This window comes from Vulpes lagopus, chromosome 4 (assembly GCF_018345385.1).
Source record: "Vulpes lagopus strain Blue_001 chromosome 4, ASM1834538v1, whole genome shotgun sequence".
Classification (NCBI taxonomy): domain Eukaryota; kingdom Metazoa; phylum Chordata; class Mammalia; order Carnivora; family Canidae; genus Vulpes; species Vulpes lagopus.
The window spans coordinates 34727811-34744237 of record NC_054827.1 but is presented as its reverse complement, the minus strand read 5'-3'; the positions used below and the strand labels follow the sequence as shown (position 1 = coordinate 34744237).

At 37.1% G+C, this 16427-nt stretch overlaps 1 protein-coding gene across 3 annotated transcripts in view; it reads left to right on the top strand.

Annotated features, from left to right (window-relative positions):
- ZMAT4 (zinc finger matrin-type 4) overlaps positions 1–16427 on the top strand; it is a 364991-nt gene that overhangs the window by 208746 nt on the left and 139818 nt on the right. For all 3 annotated transcript variants that reach the window (XR_005987338.1, XM_041752405.1, XM_041752406.1), the window contains exon 5: positions 1542–1769. Coding sequence is in view for 2 of the 3 variants with exons in the window: in XM_041752405.1 (XP_041608339.1) it covers positions 1542–1769 (228 nt within the window). In the remaining variant the exon portion in view is untranslated. The remainder of the gene's footprint in view (positions 1–1541; positions 1770–16427) is intronic.

The following is a 16427-nucleotide window of genomic DNA, read 5'->3' as shown; positions in this document are numbered from 1 at the left end:
TACTATTTCTCTAAGTCCCTATAGAGATAATACCATTTAGTTTCATGTAAGCTAGCTAAAATCTCTCTATCTGATGAAATCTCTGGATAGAGAAGAAAAGACTTATTCAAGATATTGCCATAATACCAGTCATTTCTTGAATCAAAATGTTTTTTTAGCAAGTATTTATTTGTATATTTGTTATTTAATTTGAAAAAAAAGCCCACATAAAACTGATTTGAAAATTGGGAAATTGATTGAAATTTGAGGGAACTGAGTAAGTGTTTACTTAACTTGTTGTTGAGGTTCCAGATTTCAGCTTTTCCTTGCAATAACCCTAATGTTCATGGTTTTGCCAGCTGTACTCCATATTACAGGGTAAAGACCAATAGAAGGTATTCTATATTGCATTATGACCAATGGACCATATGAGAATTTAAATTGCTTCTTCTTTTGAAAATATTTGGATTAGAACCTTTTTCCAAAATTAAATTAAATCTATATAAAGCAAAGATGACTGAGGTCTAGAAAAATATATAAATTTGCTTATTGTAAAATTGCTTATTAGAAGTATGTAAAGAGTCTTTAGAGGTAGGTATTGTAAGGAACATTAGTCTTGGAAATTAAGGATTTGGTTTGGAGTGCTGCCTTTACCATAACTACATTTGTCACCTTCAGTGAACCATTCGGCATCTCTCCAGCCCATCATGTAAGAAATGGAACAGGAATCCAAGTCATGGTTATTATAAGGATGAAAGCAAATTGTACGTTGTATGCAGAAGAAAAAGTTATTTTTACTTTTTGTTGGTAAACTCCTTCAAGTTAGGTTCTTTTTTGTTTCTGGGCCAAAATTCACTGAAAGCTCAAAATGGAATGTGTTAAATTAATAGCAGGGGCTGTACAATCTCAAAATAGTGATATTATGCCTTTTCAGTTTAGATAAGCAACATCAGCTCTATACTGTTTGTCATTTGGTCTTTTAAAATAATATTGTACTTACAACAACAATTTTAGCAGGTATGGGTTGAAAATAACAATCACAGTAAACAGAAGAAACTGACAACAAAATTAGCAGGATTTTGTCAACTGGTACAATCTTTGTCACTGAAAGATCTGCTTCTATCACTTAGGAAAATTCTTATTTATTGACTATTTCCAATTGTAACACACAAATGTCTAATTCATCCATTCCGAATCTTTCAAGCCATCATTGTTCAATGTTTATTTCAAGTTTTGGCTACAATTTGTTGAATGGATCTGTCCCTTACCTCCAAGAGTTTATTTTTGAAAGTCTTACTTTTTTCCTAATGGGTGATCTCCTGAACCATCAGATTTAAGCATAACAATGTGAGAAGTCTAATCTCAATAAATTAGGAATTTTCAGTTGTATCTCAGCTTCAAAAATGCAGGCTGGCAAAGATCATTTTCCTGCTTTCAGTAAACTCTGGATTTCAAGCTCTAGAATGAACATGAGACTCATCCATCTTCGAATATTGAAGAGAAGTGTACTCAGTAACGAACTAACCTGGCCTGTGGTTCTCTCTGGTTATTTTCCTTCACAGCAACACCCCTGAACTCACTTAAGCCTCCGAGGGTGGACACTGCTCCAGTGGTCGCATCTCCCTATCAAAGACGAGATTCAGACAGATACTGTGGACTCTGTGCAGCCTGGTTTAACAATCCTCTCATGGCCCAGCAACATTACGATGGCAAGAAACACAAAAAGAATGCAGCAAGAGTTGCTTTATTAGAACAACTTGGGACAACTCTGGACATGGGGGAACTAAGAGGTAAGCGAAACTCTTAATTTCTGCCACAAAACTGGGCTGTCTGAGAAAGATTGTCTTCACAGATTGCATTGGTTACTAAGGAAAAATCCAGGCTCATCTAAAAGAAATAGATGGAAAGAGAAATGAGCAGAGAACTAGCTTCATTTTTGTAATCTCCTTCATTTCAAACTCTGTTATTTCCATATTTTTATTGAGTATTTTTCAGATTGAAGCCACTCATATATGAACTAGATATTTTTCTTCTGCTTTACCTTTTTTTAAGGGGGGCAGGGGCAGAGAGAGAATCTCAAGCAGGCTCCATGCTCAGTGCAGAGCCCAACACGGGGCTCAATCTCACAACCCTGAGATGATGACCTGAGCCAAAAGCAAAAGCCAAATGCTTAACTGAGTTATCCAGGAGTAACTCTGCTTTATCCTTAAACACCTTCACTAATGAGTGCTTTTGTAGATGAGCAATATGAGAGAAGATGCTAAAAAGGCCAAGTAGCATTATCTTATTAGAAATTTTGTGCTTTTATAAATCCAACAGAAATGAAGCAGCATGTTGACTTTAATAGCTAAAACAAGCCCAAGTCCCTTTAATAGAAATATCTAGGAAGCTGAGGTAAGATGGTTCCACCATATGGTCAATAACCAGCTTCCCAATCGCACCCTGCCAGATGTTTCCTTAAGTAATGGAAAGCATGCAGCTTTTGAAATTCGTATGGGGGATCCCTGGGTGGCGCAGCGGTTTGGCGCCTGCCTTTGGCCCAGGGCGCGATCCTGGAGACCCGGGATCGAATCCCACGTCGGGCTCCCGGTGCATGGAGCCTGCTTCTCCCTCTGCCTGTGTCTCTGCCTCTCTCTCTCACTGTGTGCCTATCATAAATAAATAAAAAATTGTAAAAAAAAAAAAAAAAAGAAAAATAAATTCGTATGGGGTTTCACAGAAGCTGCTGAGTAATGCTACTTGGCCTTTTGAGCATCTTCTCTCAGGGACCATAGGATGAGGATCATTCCTGTGGATTCCTTAAGAAGACATATACCACATCGTGGGACTTAATAGGATCTTTTCTCTTCAACAACCATTTAAACATTTTTCTATCACTTCAACATTTTTGATCAACTCTTGTTGGCAGTGTAGAAGTAGTACAGAATCACATAAAATATATTTTTCTGAGAAAATACATTTTTTCATGAAAATAATTTTGCAAAGGGTGCTATGAATACTATTAAGTATATGGGCCAGATGAGCTTTTATGGGCTGGCCGAGAATCTTTATTCATAATAGCTCTAATAAGAAAATTTGCAACTCAATTTTGAGAATGCAGTCTGAGTTTAAACTGGGTTCTATGTGTGGAGCCTACAATTCCTTCCCTAACCTGGCTATGAGCCTCCAAGAGGGGTCATTGGAGTCAGGAAATGCCATGGTATAATTCTAGACCAGACAAATGGGACTGAATATCATGCTGTGTGAACTAAAGACAAGCCACTTCTGAGTTTGTTGGTTGAGGAAGACTTCACCCAGGAAAGACATTTGAATCGGAATTAGAAATGTGGGTAGCATTTCAGCAGGCCTTCCATGTGAGCAGATTCAAATACATACAGGGAAAAAGGCAGGGAAACATTAGCTGTAGCTGGCAAATAAACACGTTATCATGAAAGAATCCTCTAATACCATATAGATTTAGGATTGGAGGTCCATTAGTACATCTATAGAGCTTGATTAGAGATGGATTTTTCCAAGATATGTAATTAAGAACAACAAATAAGAACAAACATTAAAAAACACTTTATTTCAGGTTTGTTTTTAGCTATAGAAAAACAACACAGGGCTTCATATTTCAGAATGTTGGATAATTTCATCACAAAGCTTTTCAAATTGTTGGTGCTATTGCTTTTTGTTGGGGGATTTCTTGTATTCTCTGTCTATGTCTTGTTAAAAAATACAGAAAAAGTCTCTCCATAGCTGAAGGCCTTCCCGAAACTCGCTGTTACTGGCAGATAACGAGTTGGCTCAGTGACTCCTTCATGGCAGGGCACTGAAGGAGAAAAATAGGGCTTTATTTATGTTTTGTGCCAGATATTATGACTTGTAGAAGAATTATTTCTAGAGCACATTCTTCTTGTCTATTTTGAATTATCAGTGCTGCATCTTTTATGTACAATCACATTTAATGACTTGGGCGTCTGAATTCTGTAACATTTGAGCAGCTTGTCTTTTATACAGAAGACAAAAAGGGCTGCTCTTTGACTTGATAACTCAATGTGACTATGACTCAGTAACACATGAGATGTGATTAGCATTGAACACAATGTCCTTGAAACCAACCTTTCACCCACCCCAGGTGACATCTTGATATATGTTTATTCAGGCATAAAATATTGGAAAAGCTTGAGGAATAAAACAATGATGATAAATCAGCACTTTTACACACACCACACACATGCATATGCACATACACACCCACCCATATTTCTGGAATGCTTCTAATGCATTATTAATCAAATACTAAGGACAAAACTACTAATTAGTAAATATATCTGTAACTTTTTAAAAACTTGTGTCATGCAGCTAGAATATTCCAGGCATTCTTTCTTTCATAGAACTCAGGTGTTTGTTTGTTTTAAGATTTTATTTATTTATTTGAGAGAGAGCATGAGCAGGAGGAGGGGCAGAGGTAGAAGGAAAAGCAGACAGCCCCCTGAGCAGGGAGCCCTACCCAGGGCTTGATCCCTAGGACCCTGGGATCATGACCTGAGCTAAAGGCAGAGGCTTAACTGACTCAGCCATGCAGGTACCCTAGAATTTCTCAGTTTTTTAAACACTACAACTTTTACTTACTTATTTTAGTTATCCTGACTTATGTCCTTCTCCCGACTTCTATAGATTGTTAGATGGAAAACAGACATTTATGTCTGTTTTGCTCACTGATATGTTCAAAATGTCTAGAACAATGACAGACATAGAGTAGGTACTCAATAATTGAATAGATAAGTAGGGGAAGCAAATACTTTTAAAAATCACCTAAAAGCCTACATTCTTTTTTTTTTTTTTTAAAGATTGTATTTATTTATTCATGAGAGAGACACAGAGAAAGAGGCAGAGACATGGGCAGAGGGAGAAGCAGGCTCCCTGCGGGGAGCCTGATGAGGGACTCAATCCCAGGACCCTGGGATCACAACCCGAGCCGAAGGCAGATGCTCAACCACTGAGCCACCCAGTGCACCTGAAATCCTTTATTCTTAACATGATAATCACTTTTATTTCTAAAAGGATCCTGACTGAATAATTATAACATGAAATTATGATTTTTTCTTCTAATTTTTAAAAATGATGTCTATTTTTATGTACTGTGAAATGCAGGTATTAAGTGTCATATAGTTTGGGGGGTTTTGACATTGTAAACACCTGTATAACCCACAGCCCTATCAAGTTATAATTTATCCATCCCCAGAAAGCTCCTGAGTGCCTTTTCCTAGTCCATCCAACTTCCCATTCCAGAGAACCACTTTTCCTAATTTTTCACCTACATTAGTTTTGCCTATTTTTAAACTTCATATCAATGGAGCAGACATATATTTTGTGTGTTGAGCTTCTCTGACATAGCATATTGTTTTTGAAATGTATCAATTTGTTGCATGTAAAGCAGACTAGCCCCTTTTTATTGCTGAATAGTATTCTGTTATATGGAAGTTCCACAATTTATTTATTCTCCTTTAAATTTGTATGTGTGTGTGCTATTTTGAATAAAGCTTTCATGAACATTCTTTGTGTGTGTGTGTGTGTGTGTGTGTGTGTGTCACTTACCTGAGAATAGAATCATGGGGTCATAAAGTTGGGAGTATTTTTAACTATATAAGGAATTCTCAAAATATTTTCTGAAGTAACTGCATTCTTTTGCATTCCCCAAAGCAACATATACAAATTCCATACTCCCACCAATATCTGTTTTTGTCAGTTTTCAAAATTTTAGCCATTCTAGTAGGTATAGAAAAGTATTTCATTATGGCTTTAATTTGCATTTCCATGTTGGCTAATGATGTCAAACACTTTTAATGTGCTTATTGGTCATTTGTATATCTTCCTTTGTGAGGTATCCATGCATGTCTTTTGTCTACTTTTAAAAAGTGTTGATTGGGGCAGTCTGGGTGGCTCAGTGGTTTAGTGCTGCCTTCGGCCCAGGGTGTGGTCCTGGAGACCGGGAATTGAGTCCCATGTCAGGCTCCCTGCATGGAGCCTGCTTCTCCCTCTGCCTGTGTCTCTGCCTCTCTTTCTGTGTCTCTCATGAATAAATAAATAAAATCTTAAAAAAATATAAATAAATAAAAAGTGTTTGTTGTTTGTCTTTTTATTATTGAGTAATAATAGGAGCTTTTCATCTATTATTAATACAAATCCTTTGTTAGATATATGCACTGCAAATATTTTCTCCTAGTCTACGATTTGGCTATTCATTTCTTTAAATAATGTCTGGCAAACAGACATTACTAAATTATAAAAGTCTGATTAATCTTTTTTCCCTTTTATGATCATTGCTTTTTGTGTCACATCTAAAAAATCTTTGCCTGCAACCAAGATCAAAGATGTGCTTATATGTTTTTGTCTACAAATGTCATAGTTTTAGCTCTTATATCTAGGATTATGATGTATCTCAAACTAACTTTTGTGTGTGACATGAGATGGGAGTTGAAATACATTTTGTTTTCATATATTTACCGAGTTATTTCAGAAAATTTGTTAAAATATCTTCTTTTCCTCATTGAATGATCTGGGCAACATTATTGAAAATCTATTAATTGTACATGAGTCTCTTTGCATCCAACTATTGTGTTCCATTGGTTTGTTTTGTTTATGCCAGTACCACATTGTATTGATTCTTTTAGTATTACGGAAGTCTTGAAATCAGGTAATGCAAACTCTCCAGCTTTTTCTTCTTCCTCAGTATTGCTTGGCTGTTCTAAATCCTTTGCATATCTATATAAATTTCACAGTCAATTTGTCAATTGCTACACAGAAAGCTTGTTGTAATGTTGAGTGGGGTTGAATTTAATCTAAAGATCAATTTGGGGAGATCTATTTCTTCACAATACTGAGTCTTCGATTCTGTGAAAATCCTATATTTATTTATTTATGATTTTTTTCAAGTTCTGTTAGCAACATTTTGCAGTTTTCATTGTAAAGATTCTCACATTTAAAAAAAATTTCCTCAACTATTTTTGCTCTTTAACACTAATGTGGATTATTTATTTGGGATTTCATTTTTATGTGTTGATTACTGATATGGAAAATGCACCTGGTTTTTCTACATTGGTCTTGATTCTGTTACCTATGCATAACTTGCTACCCATTATTGGTATATAATTTAATAGCACAAGAAATTGTACCTTTTGTAGTTTTTGGTATTCACACTATTTAGTCATTGGAAACTCCATAGAATTGTGTTAGCATTCTTGCCTTCCTTTGTTCAAGTGAGAAGTCAAATTTTAAAAATTATTCTTGTAGATTAGCAAAGAATTTTAAATGAGATTGGCCTAAATGGTTATTAATATGCATAACCTGGTTAGTGATTCAATGTTAGTGTTATTTGTTCCAGAAAACAGATGTCTCTACTTCCAAGTTTTAATTTAACAAGAAAAATAGTCACCTTTTTCTGAAGATGGGGTATAATGTAGGAAACAAAGGAAGTCATTGAATTATGAAATTATAAAATTCAATGATCACAAAGTACTTCAGAGGTTTTTATAGTTTAAATTCTTCTTGCTATCATAAAACACAGATATTAGGTAGTTTCTTATTTAAAAATAGTGACAGTATAAAATGTGAAATTAAAGTTAGGGGGAAATAGAATATACATTTTGCAGATCTTTATTATTTATTCTTTTAAACATTGTAGGGTAGAAAATGCAGTTATTTTCTTGCTTCAGAAGAAACTAGAAATCTGATGCAATTCTCAGCTGCAGACACAGAGCAAAGAACTCATTTGAAAATTTGACAATGTTTCTGAGCATATAAGCAGGTAGTGTTGGAAAGGACATCAAACATCATTGAATTATATTCCTTTTGTCTCCCTCTCTTCTGCCTTCCCTCCCCGCTTGTGGAGCAGCATTCTGAGGCCCAGAGAAGGGAAGATGTGACTGTTACCCTTCTAAATTATGGCTAGACCCACAGCTCCTGATTGTGTGCACACCAATTTCTAGTGATTCATCATTGACTAAAATAGAACTCTGAATAATTAACTCTTTAAAAAAAAAAACAGTTGAGTTTGGGGACTTAATCTATTTTTAAATACATATAGCTAGCCTTGATCTATAGTATAAAATGGGCACAGTCAACTCTCAGTTTTCTGGGAATGAATCACTTACAAAGTGCCTTATATAGCTTTAATAAAGGAGTTTTCCTCACATTCATGACTCCATCTCAGCTGGAGTGAATATAGAAATGCAGAGAAATCATATTCACTATTCACAGGGACCTGGTATGGAGAAGTAAAGTTTTGTGAAGAGAAAACCTATTCCCAGAGGGATCATTTGAATTTATTACTCTCTCTATAATGCAGTTTCTACCTTTACTAATAGGAATGGGGATTAATTTCCAAGGGATACAAGAAGCTTATATAGGACTTCAAATCATTAAAGTAGTATGTGAGTCAGAAAGCAGACGTACCTCAAAATGAACAGAACACCGGAGTAAGAGATTTTTACTCTTTGTTATTTCTGCTGTGGACTTTCAGGGTTTTCTGTCTCATATTTTGTCACACTTCCTTAGTTTGGTCATTGGTCATATCTCAGGGAGTAGAGAGCTTGGTTCCATCATTTATCACCCCTCTACCTTCAGTTACCTAAGATACCTGTGCAGCGGGGCTCGGGCGTTTGTTCCAGTGGAAATAAAGGTGCTCTAGGTAAGAAAAGTGAACAGGTTTTTTTTTTTTTTTTTTTTTAAGATTTTACTTATTGACTCATGAGAGACAGAGATAGAGGCAGAGACATAGGCAGAGGGAGAAGCAGGCTCCATGCTAGGAGCCCAATACGGGACTCAAATGCAGGACCCTTGGATCACCACCTGAGCCAAAGGCAGACACTAAGTTACTAAGCCACCCAGGTGCCTCCAAAATGAACAGTTTTCAAAGGCAACTAGTCTAAGTATTGCTATGTAAAAAGTACCTCAAAGTGTAGAGCTTTAAAAAAACAACAGATTTTTTAATATCTGTTTCTGTGGAAGAGTTTGGGAGTGGCTTGGCTGGGTGATTCTGGAAAATTTGAAAATATGAATGAAAGAAAGAAGAAAGAAAAAGTGACTCACTCATATAATGGCAAGAGGCCTCAGTTTTTCTCCTCACGGTACTTTCCCAGGATTCGTTTTACATGCTCCTGTGATGGTGGCCGGCTTCCCACAGAATGAGACATTTGAGAGAGATTGGGTGGAGTGCTTGAAGGTTGCATAGCATTACCTGCTTCACATTCTACTAGTTAGAAGTCAGTACTAGACCATATTCAAGGACCGGTAGAGCAGTAGACTCCATCTTTGAGGAGAGGATTGTTAGAGAATGTGGCAACATACTAAAACCAACACAGTCAAAGCAAGTGGACAACTGACCTATGTGATAAACACTGTTCTCTCATAGCCTTGTAGATTTTAGAGTGAAAAGCATCTCATCTATGGGTGAAATTAATATATGCAGTCAACATATCAAGTCAAAGATTTTATTTTATTTATTTACTTTTAACTAAAATCTAACAGAGATTTCTGCCTATCCTCAGGAGAACCAAGACAATACTCTGTCTTCCTCTGCCCAAGGTCTGGGCCTGGCCTGATGGATGTCACGGCTGGGGTCAGCAGAAACAGGACATAACCATACCATCTGAAGTTTGCTATCATCCAACAACCATCGTTTCTTCATCCAACAACCATACTCCCTTTGTTTTTGGCCAATTCAATATACTTGAAGGATTCAAAAGATTTGGGGACCAAATTAATTGGCGTTAACAACTTGATTGTGGGCTCCCAATCTCCATGTGAGTTGATAGAAACAGAAGTTCCAATCAAGATTTTAGAAACAGGAAGATTGTTACATGTTATTGCTTGGTTTCCTCTCTGATTCTTCCTTTATTCGTTTATTCATTTTTTAATCATTCACTAATATTGAACTCCTGCTGTATACCAGGCAAAAAGTGTTGGCGATACTACGATGAATGAGAGAAAAAGGCCTCTATCTTGGCAAGAAGACAGAAAATAAAGAAGCATATTTTTAGCCTATGGCAAATGCTAAAGGGAGAAAAGTGGGGTGTTATAATAAATAATGAAGTAGGAGGTAGGTTCCTTTAAATGGGATGATTAGTGACAGCCTTACAGGGAAGTTGACATTTTAGACTGTGACCTGAATGAGGGAGAGGATCCAGACATGAAACACCTACACATTTTTTGCAGAGGTACTATCAAGTACAAACAGCCCTGTGTGGGGAAGGGGCTTGGCACATCTCAGGGGCCTATCGCATTAATGGTAGGCAGAGTGCCTGAAGCTAATAAGAGGGATAAAAAGTGAGATTGGGTTTAGACAGAATCACATTGTGCAGATTTTAATGGGTCATTGTGAGAGTTTTGATTTATTCTAAGTATACACAGGTGTTTGCAGCTCATTTTACTTGTGAATTCACATGATCCACATTTTCTACTGAAGGGCTGGTTTCATTTCCACTCTAGGTTACCTCTCTTCCCTCTGTCTTGCTTCCGTCATTCCTGTGAATACACCCTTTATCATACTTCCTTTGTTCAAGGCTGCATTTCTCATGCTTCTAGCAGATTTTTAGGGTAGCAAAACTTTCTGGTAAGAAATCCATCACTCATTCATGTTTTTCAGGGCTAAAAAAAAAAAAAAACAAAAAACAAAATAGCAAAATAAAACAAAAAACCCTGGAGTTCCTTTAGTGTTTGAAGGAAAGAACAACTGACCTATGTTTCCTTCATGGTGTTGGCTGTAAGTGAGTGCTTTGGAGAAGAGAAAATGTGCTACTATGTAGTATGTGCTGTGAAGGACAATTACTTGGCACTCATTGAGTTGAGGAGGAAACAAACTCAGGAACAGCATATTGGCTACTGCAGAATAGCAGGGGTATTAAATAGGAAAGTAGTAGGTGTATTCGGGATGTTAGGGGCAGTTGATTCATGGGAAAAATAGGTCTAACAAGTACCCACTGAAGTGTTCATTTTAGAGCAGAGTATTCTGGCCACTGATTAAGCCTTGTCTAACTGAGCCAGTAGAAGAGCCAGACTGTTTAAGTATGGAAATGTAAAGGTAATAGTGAGAATAGAGCAGTGAAGCTGCCAGACTTTCAGATCAGTGGAGTCAAGTGGGCCTTGAAAGACACCTGGAAGAGCAGCCCTGGTGGCTCAGCTGTTTAGTGCCGCCTTCAGCCCAGGGCCTGATCCTGGAGACCCGGAATCGAGTCCCACATCAGGCTCCTTGCATGGAGCCTGCTTCTCCCTCTGCCTGTGTCTCTGCCTCTCTCTCTGTGTGTGTGTCTTTCATGGATAAATAAATAAAATCTTAAAAAAAAAAAAAAAAAGAAAGACACCTGGAAGACATACAGGGCAGCTGAAAGGGATGAAGTTGCAGTCTGAGGACAGAGCCATGAAAAGGCATGGCAGCAAGGGAAACAGGATCCCCTTGAGGAACTGTATGATGTGGCTGGAGTTTAATGCCAGGTTTGGGATTAATGGGAGAAGTTGCTGGAGAAAGAGTCAGATCATAGTTAGATTTAAATACTTTCACTTAGCCCTGAAGGCTGTGGGAGTGATTTCAAGATTTCTGGCAGGAAACTTGTATTTCTGAAAGAAGTTGCTAGAGACAGCAATGAGGAGGGTGGGTTAGGGAACTAGACAAAAGACAAGGAGATATTTTGGAAGCCTATTAATTTAATCCAGTGAGAAATTATGCCAATTTAAATAAGGAAAATCATAGCACTAAGCATATAAGTAAAGGGAATAAAATGAGAAAAAAAATATGATTGTGAGCTCAAAGAATTTGGTCCCAATTGGCCCTTTAGAGCCTCTGACAGCTACCTCTCCCATGGCAGAGCATGTCCATGACTTACTCTTAACTTACTATGCTATATCCCACATACTGTGAGAGCCTTCTTCTGAAATGTGAAGCCCAGCTCTGAACATTTGGTGCTATCAGTCCTGATACTTTTAATCCAGTTTTGGTCTTGTCAAAATTTCTTCAGAATTCTTATTCTTCTTTGCATCGCTGACAGAATCCAAAGCAGTATATTATTGATAGAAGGTTCTTAATGAATGTCTACAGATTTGCATGGTCTTATCCTACTAATCAAAGACCATATTTTCTAATTTCTAAGTGCAGTCAGAATTGTGGCTCTCAAGTTGATGGGTGGATATTTCACAGCGCTGAATACTTGATAAAAAAATTACTATGTCAAGTAAGGTGCCTTTTTATTATATTTAGTACATTAAAGCAAAAACATTAGTTCATTCCTTGTACTAATATTTTCAGTCTCTGAAAGCTGTATGTATTTTATCTAGTTAAGAATCAGCAGAAAATAGGACCTTAAAGCAGATATGATAATTATAGAACACAATTCTAAATTGAATGGTAGGGGAAGAGGTGCCAGAAGAAAATACTCAGCTTAGATTACACCTGGTTATTTTTGCATTATTATTTTTAATGTGTTTTGACACCTCAGCTGTTGCATATAGACTTACTCTGATCTTCAGAGCCCACATTTTGGGTTAGATAATTAAACTGCTTAAATGGCTCATGTTCCTGTCATATTATTGAAGTGGAAAAATAGTGTGATATAGAAGAGATCATTTTCATTCATTCATTCACTCATTCATTTATTCATTCATAGTTACTAGATATCTTTTATCTGCAGGCTTTGTGACTGTAGTTATATAGAGTATTGAAATGTCTGACTTCTCCAAATCTTAAAGGATTTAAAGTCTGAAGAAGAGGTAGAGAGCAAGATAATACCTTCATGGAAATAAATATAGCACAAAATATGGAAAAGAAATGAGAGTTTGTGGATGCCTGGGTGGTTCAATGATTGAGCGTCTGCCTTCAGCTCAGGGCATGGTCCCAGGGTCCTGGGATCCAGTCCTGCATCAAGTTCCCCACAGGGAGCCTGCTTCTCCCTCTGCCTATGTCTCTGCCTCTCTCTGTGTCTCTCATGAATTATAAAAAAATAAAATCTTAAAAAAATGAGAGCTTAGGAATTATTCTAGCCCAATACATTGGGATTTGAAAATCATGGAGAAACTACTTCCAACTTGGAGTTAGCATCATACATATGAAAACTGGTGACCAGGTTCTCTAGAGCCAGGAGATCTGTGTGATGAAAGGCATAGAGAGATGGGAAAAGTATGAGCATAATTAGCAAACAAGTTCAGTGGGGTTAGATGGATAAGTGAGACAAAGCTGGGAAGACAGGTCAAAACCAAATAATGTATAGCCTTGAATGTCAGGCAAACCTGTACTTCTCTTGCCAGCCACAGACTTTTTTTTTTTTTTTTTTGGAATGGCAAATGGCTGGTCTCATGTGTGTTTTTTAGGGGGATGCCTGTGGGAGGTTCAAGAGAACAGAAAACCAGATGGAATCAATATAGAAGTCTATGCGAAGGCTTTGAGAGGACTGGAGGGTCAGAGGAGAAGTGGGACAGTGAAAGATATATTTCTCTGTATCAGTCAGCGTACTTTTCCCCTCAACAAAGTTCAAGGGAGCAGAGGCATTAGAATTCTGAAAGATACCTTGGCAAGGCCTTGGGAACACTAATAGGGAAAATATAAATTTAATGAGTAATATGAATAATAACTTAAATTTCTGCTCAATCTCAAATTCAACAAGGAATGTGGTCAAACATTCACAGTTGTCTATTTACATCCTGTAGGCAAATCTTTCTTCAGCCAAGACAGATTCTTGCCTATTATTGTTATTAATGAAGCTAATACTGTCTAGAGAAATTCGGCTAACTCTTTATCATCACTGACTAGGTTTTTAAAAAGATGAGGTTGGCTTTTAAAATGGAATCGTTCTGCCTCCATTTATGGATTGTAGGGTGCTGTCATTTCAGAGTTGGCTAATACATTAGAAACAGCCTCAAATTTCATACATGGAACCAGTGTCCTTGGCTGTGAGACATTGACCAAGAAAAAGACAAAAGCAACATCAAAACACACCTACCAAAATCTAAGCCACTTAACTGTTCTGTAGTTGCCAATTTGGGTTACACTGAGGAAGCTGACAGTATCATGTGAAGTTGCTAACCAAGTCATTTTTCTTTCTTGGTACCTTAAGACCCTTCTTCAGTATTGATTGAAGTTCTCTACTATTTAGTGTAAGCTCAAGAACTAGGATAGTATTTTGCAAGAGCTCAGCACAATGTTTTCCTAAAGTTCTAAGAAGATGTATCTGTTACGAAGGATCTTAAATAGCCATGGGCTTTGTTAGTGGTATTCATTTGACAAAAGAAGGGATGCTTGTGAAAAGATGCAAAATCAGGAGAAACCTGTCCTTCAACAAATAGGAAAACCATTTTGTTTGTTTCTAAAATTACAGCTTTAACTCCATGCAGAAAAGCAGTCTTATGTGTCTTTTATTTTAAAACTACTACAGATAGGGATGCCTGGGTAGCTCAGTAGTTGAGCGTCTGCCTTGAGCGCAGGGCGTGATCCTGGAGTCCCAGGATCGAGTCCTACATCGCGGGCTCCCTGTGAGGAGCCTGCTTCTCCCTCTGCATCTGCCTTCTCTCTGTGTTTCTCATGAGTAAATAAATAAACTCTTTAAAAAAATAAATAAAAATAAAACTACTACAGATAAACCTAATTTTCTGCAGTAGGTGGGATTCTATAAAGTTGATTGTAAGTTGATATTAGAGTATATGAAACAAATGTCAGTTTTATTCAAAGAAGAACGTATCTACTGATGTTTTTGTTCACTGCCTTATTTTTACTAATTTTCAATCCTCACTTACCATGTGACAAGCATTGTGATAAACCCTGGAATATAAAGATGACATTGTCCTGGAATGTGAAAGAGGACATTCTTCTGTTTTCAAGAAGTCTATAGCATTGTAATTGCTGTGGCAAGTGAAATACCACATAAAGCTTTCTACTTGAAGGTTTTCGTGTATCTTCTGTATGTAAATGTATAGATATATGGGAAAGAAAGAAACAGACAAAAGTATAGTACATTCTGCACTTTCAATCTCTTTTTCAAATGGATTCTGCTACTGGCAATTATCATCTCTTGTGAATATTTCCCCAAGAATATGGGGATTTTATATTTGAGGTTGAGATGAGGAAGGAATCAGCAGGCATCCTGATAAACTGTGTCTGGAACCTTTGATTGGCTGTATGCCCAGCACCAAAGCTGCCACATGAAAATGGAGAAATTCAATCCTGTAGATGCTTTCTATAATGGAGTCACCTGGAAGAAAGATATCTTTCTTTATTCCTCCATTAGTCATTCAACAAATACTTACTAGGTGATTATTATGTAATAGACATCATGTTCAACGCTGGAGATGCAATAATGAAGAAGGCATGGACCTTGCCTTCAGGAAACTTCATTGCTAGTAGGAAATTTAAGCATTCTAATGTTACTTAAAACTTGTGTTTAAAATCCCTGAATGGTTTATATGTATTTACTATAAGAAATGGAAAATTTTCCCCTAAAATCTTGGAAAAACCTCTTTAACTTAAAAATACACAGCAATAAAATTAAATACTTCTTTGGGAATATAGAAGCTGGTGGTGTGCTGCCAGTAGAAATGTTATTTACCAAAACAGATCTTTTATTTGGAAGGTGTGTATGATGCCTACATTAGCTAAGTGGGCTCTTAGACCTGAATAATGAACAAAAATATGCAATAAGTTGAATTTGGAGTCTATTTTTACAAAGTATGACAAATAATGATACATTTACTGAAATAGCTAATGGACCAGTGAAGTGGTAGCATAGCTTTTCACAGATACCAGCTGGCAAACTGTTAAATAATTTGAAATGAGTTATCAAGCATTGTTGTTTTGTAAATAAGTCTTGATTTCCTTTGCCTTTCTTTACACGTGAAAGAGAGGCATGTATTGCTCAATATGAGCAATAGGGGGAAATAGGGGCTTTCCCTTTAGGGGAAAGCCATGGTTTCACAAAGTCCTGGTGAATCATTAAGATTCAGTGCAGTGGACACAGAGTCAGAAACCCTGGAGGTGAGTCTCAAGTCCTGTTACCAAGTAGCTGTGAGGACTTGATGAATTGCTTCACCCCTATGGGTCACAGTTTCTGCTCTATAAAATGAAGGCGTTGGGCTGGGTCATTCACAGCATCTCTTCTCACATTATCTTCCATTTAGTTTCCATCTAGGTCAGTGTGAACCACAGAGGAGCACTTCCTTGTGAGCTTGTGTGCTAGACATATGGATAGTTTCACCTCCAGAATTGGATTTGGTATATTAGATGGTCCAAGCTCAGTTTTAATGAAGAATTGATCCTACCTCGGGACCATAAGAAAGAGTTTTATTTTGTCCCTCTCTATTCTTTTGACTACCCATGGACTTCTGCAGCTCAAGGGCAATGTAAGGATTCATTCAGGTATGTGGTCATAGCAAAAAAGCTTTTGAATTCTATTTAGCTTGAATCTGAACAAACTGTATCTCGACTTGCAGAC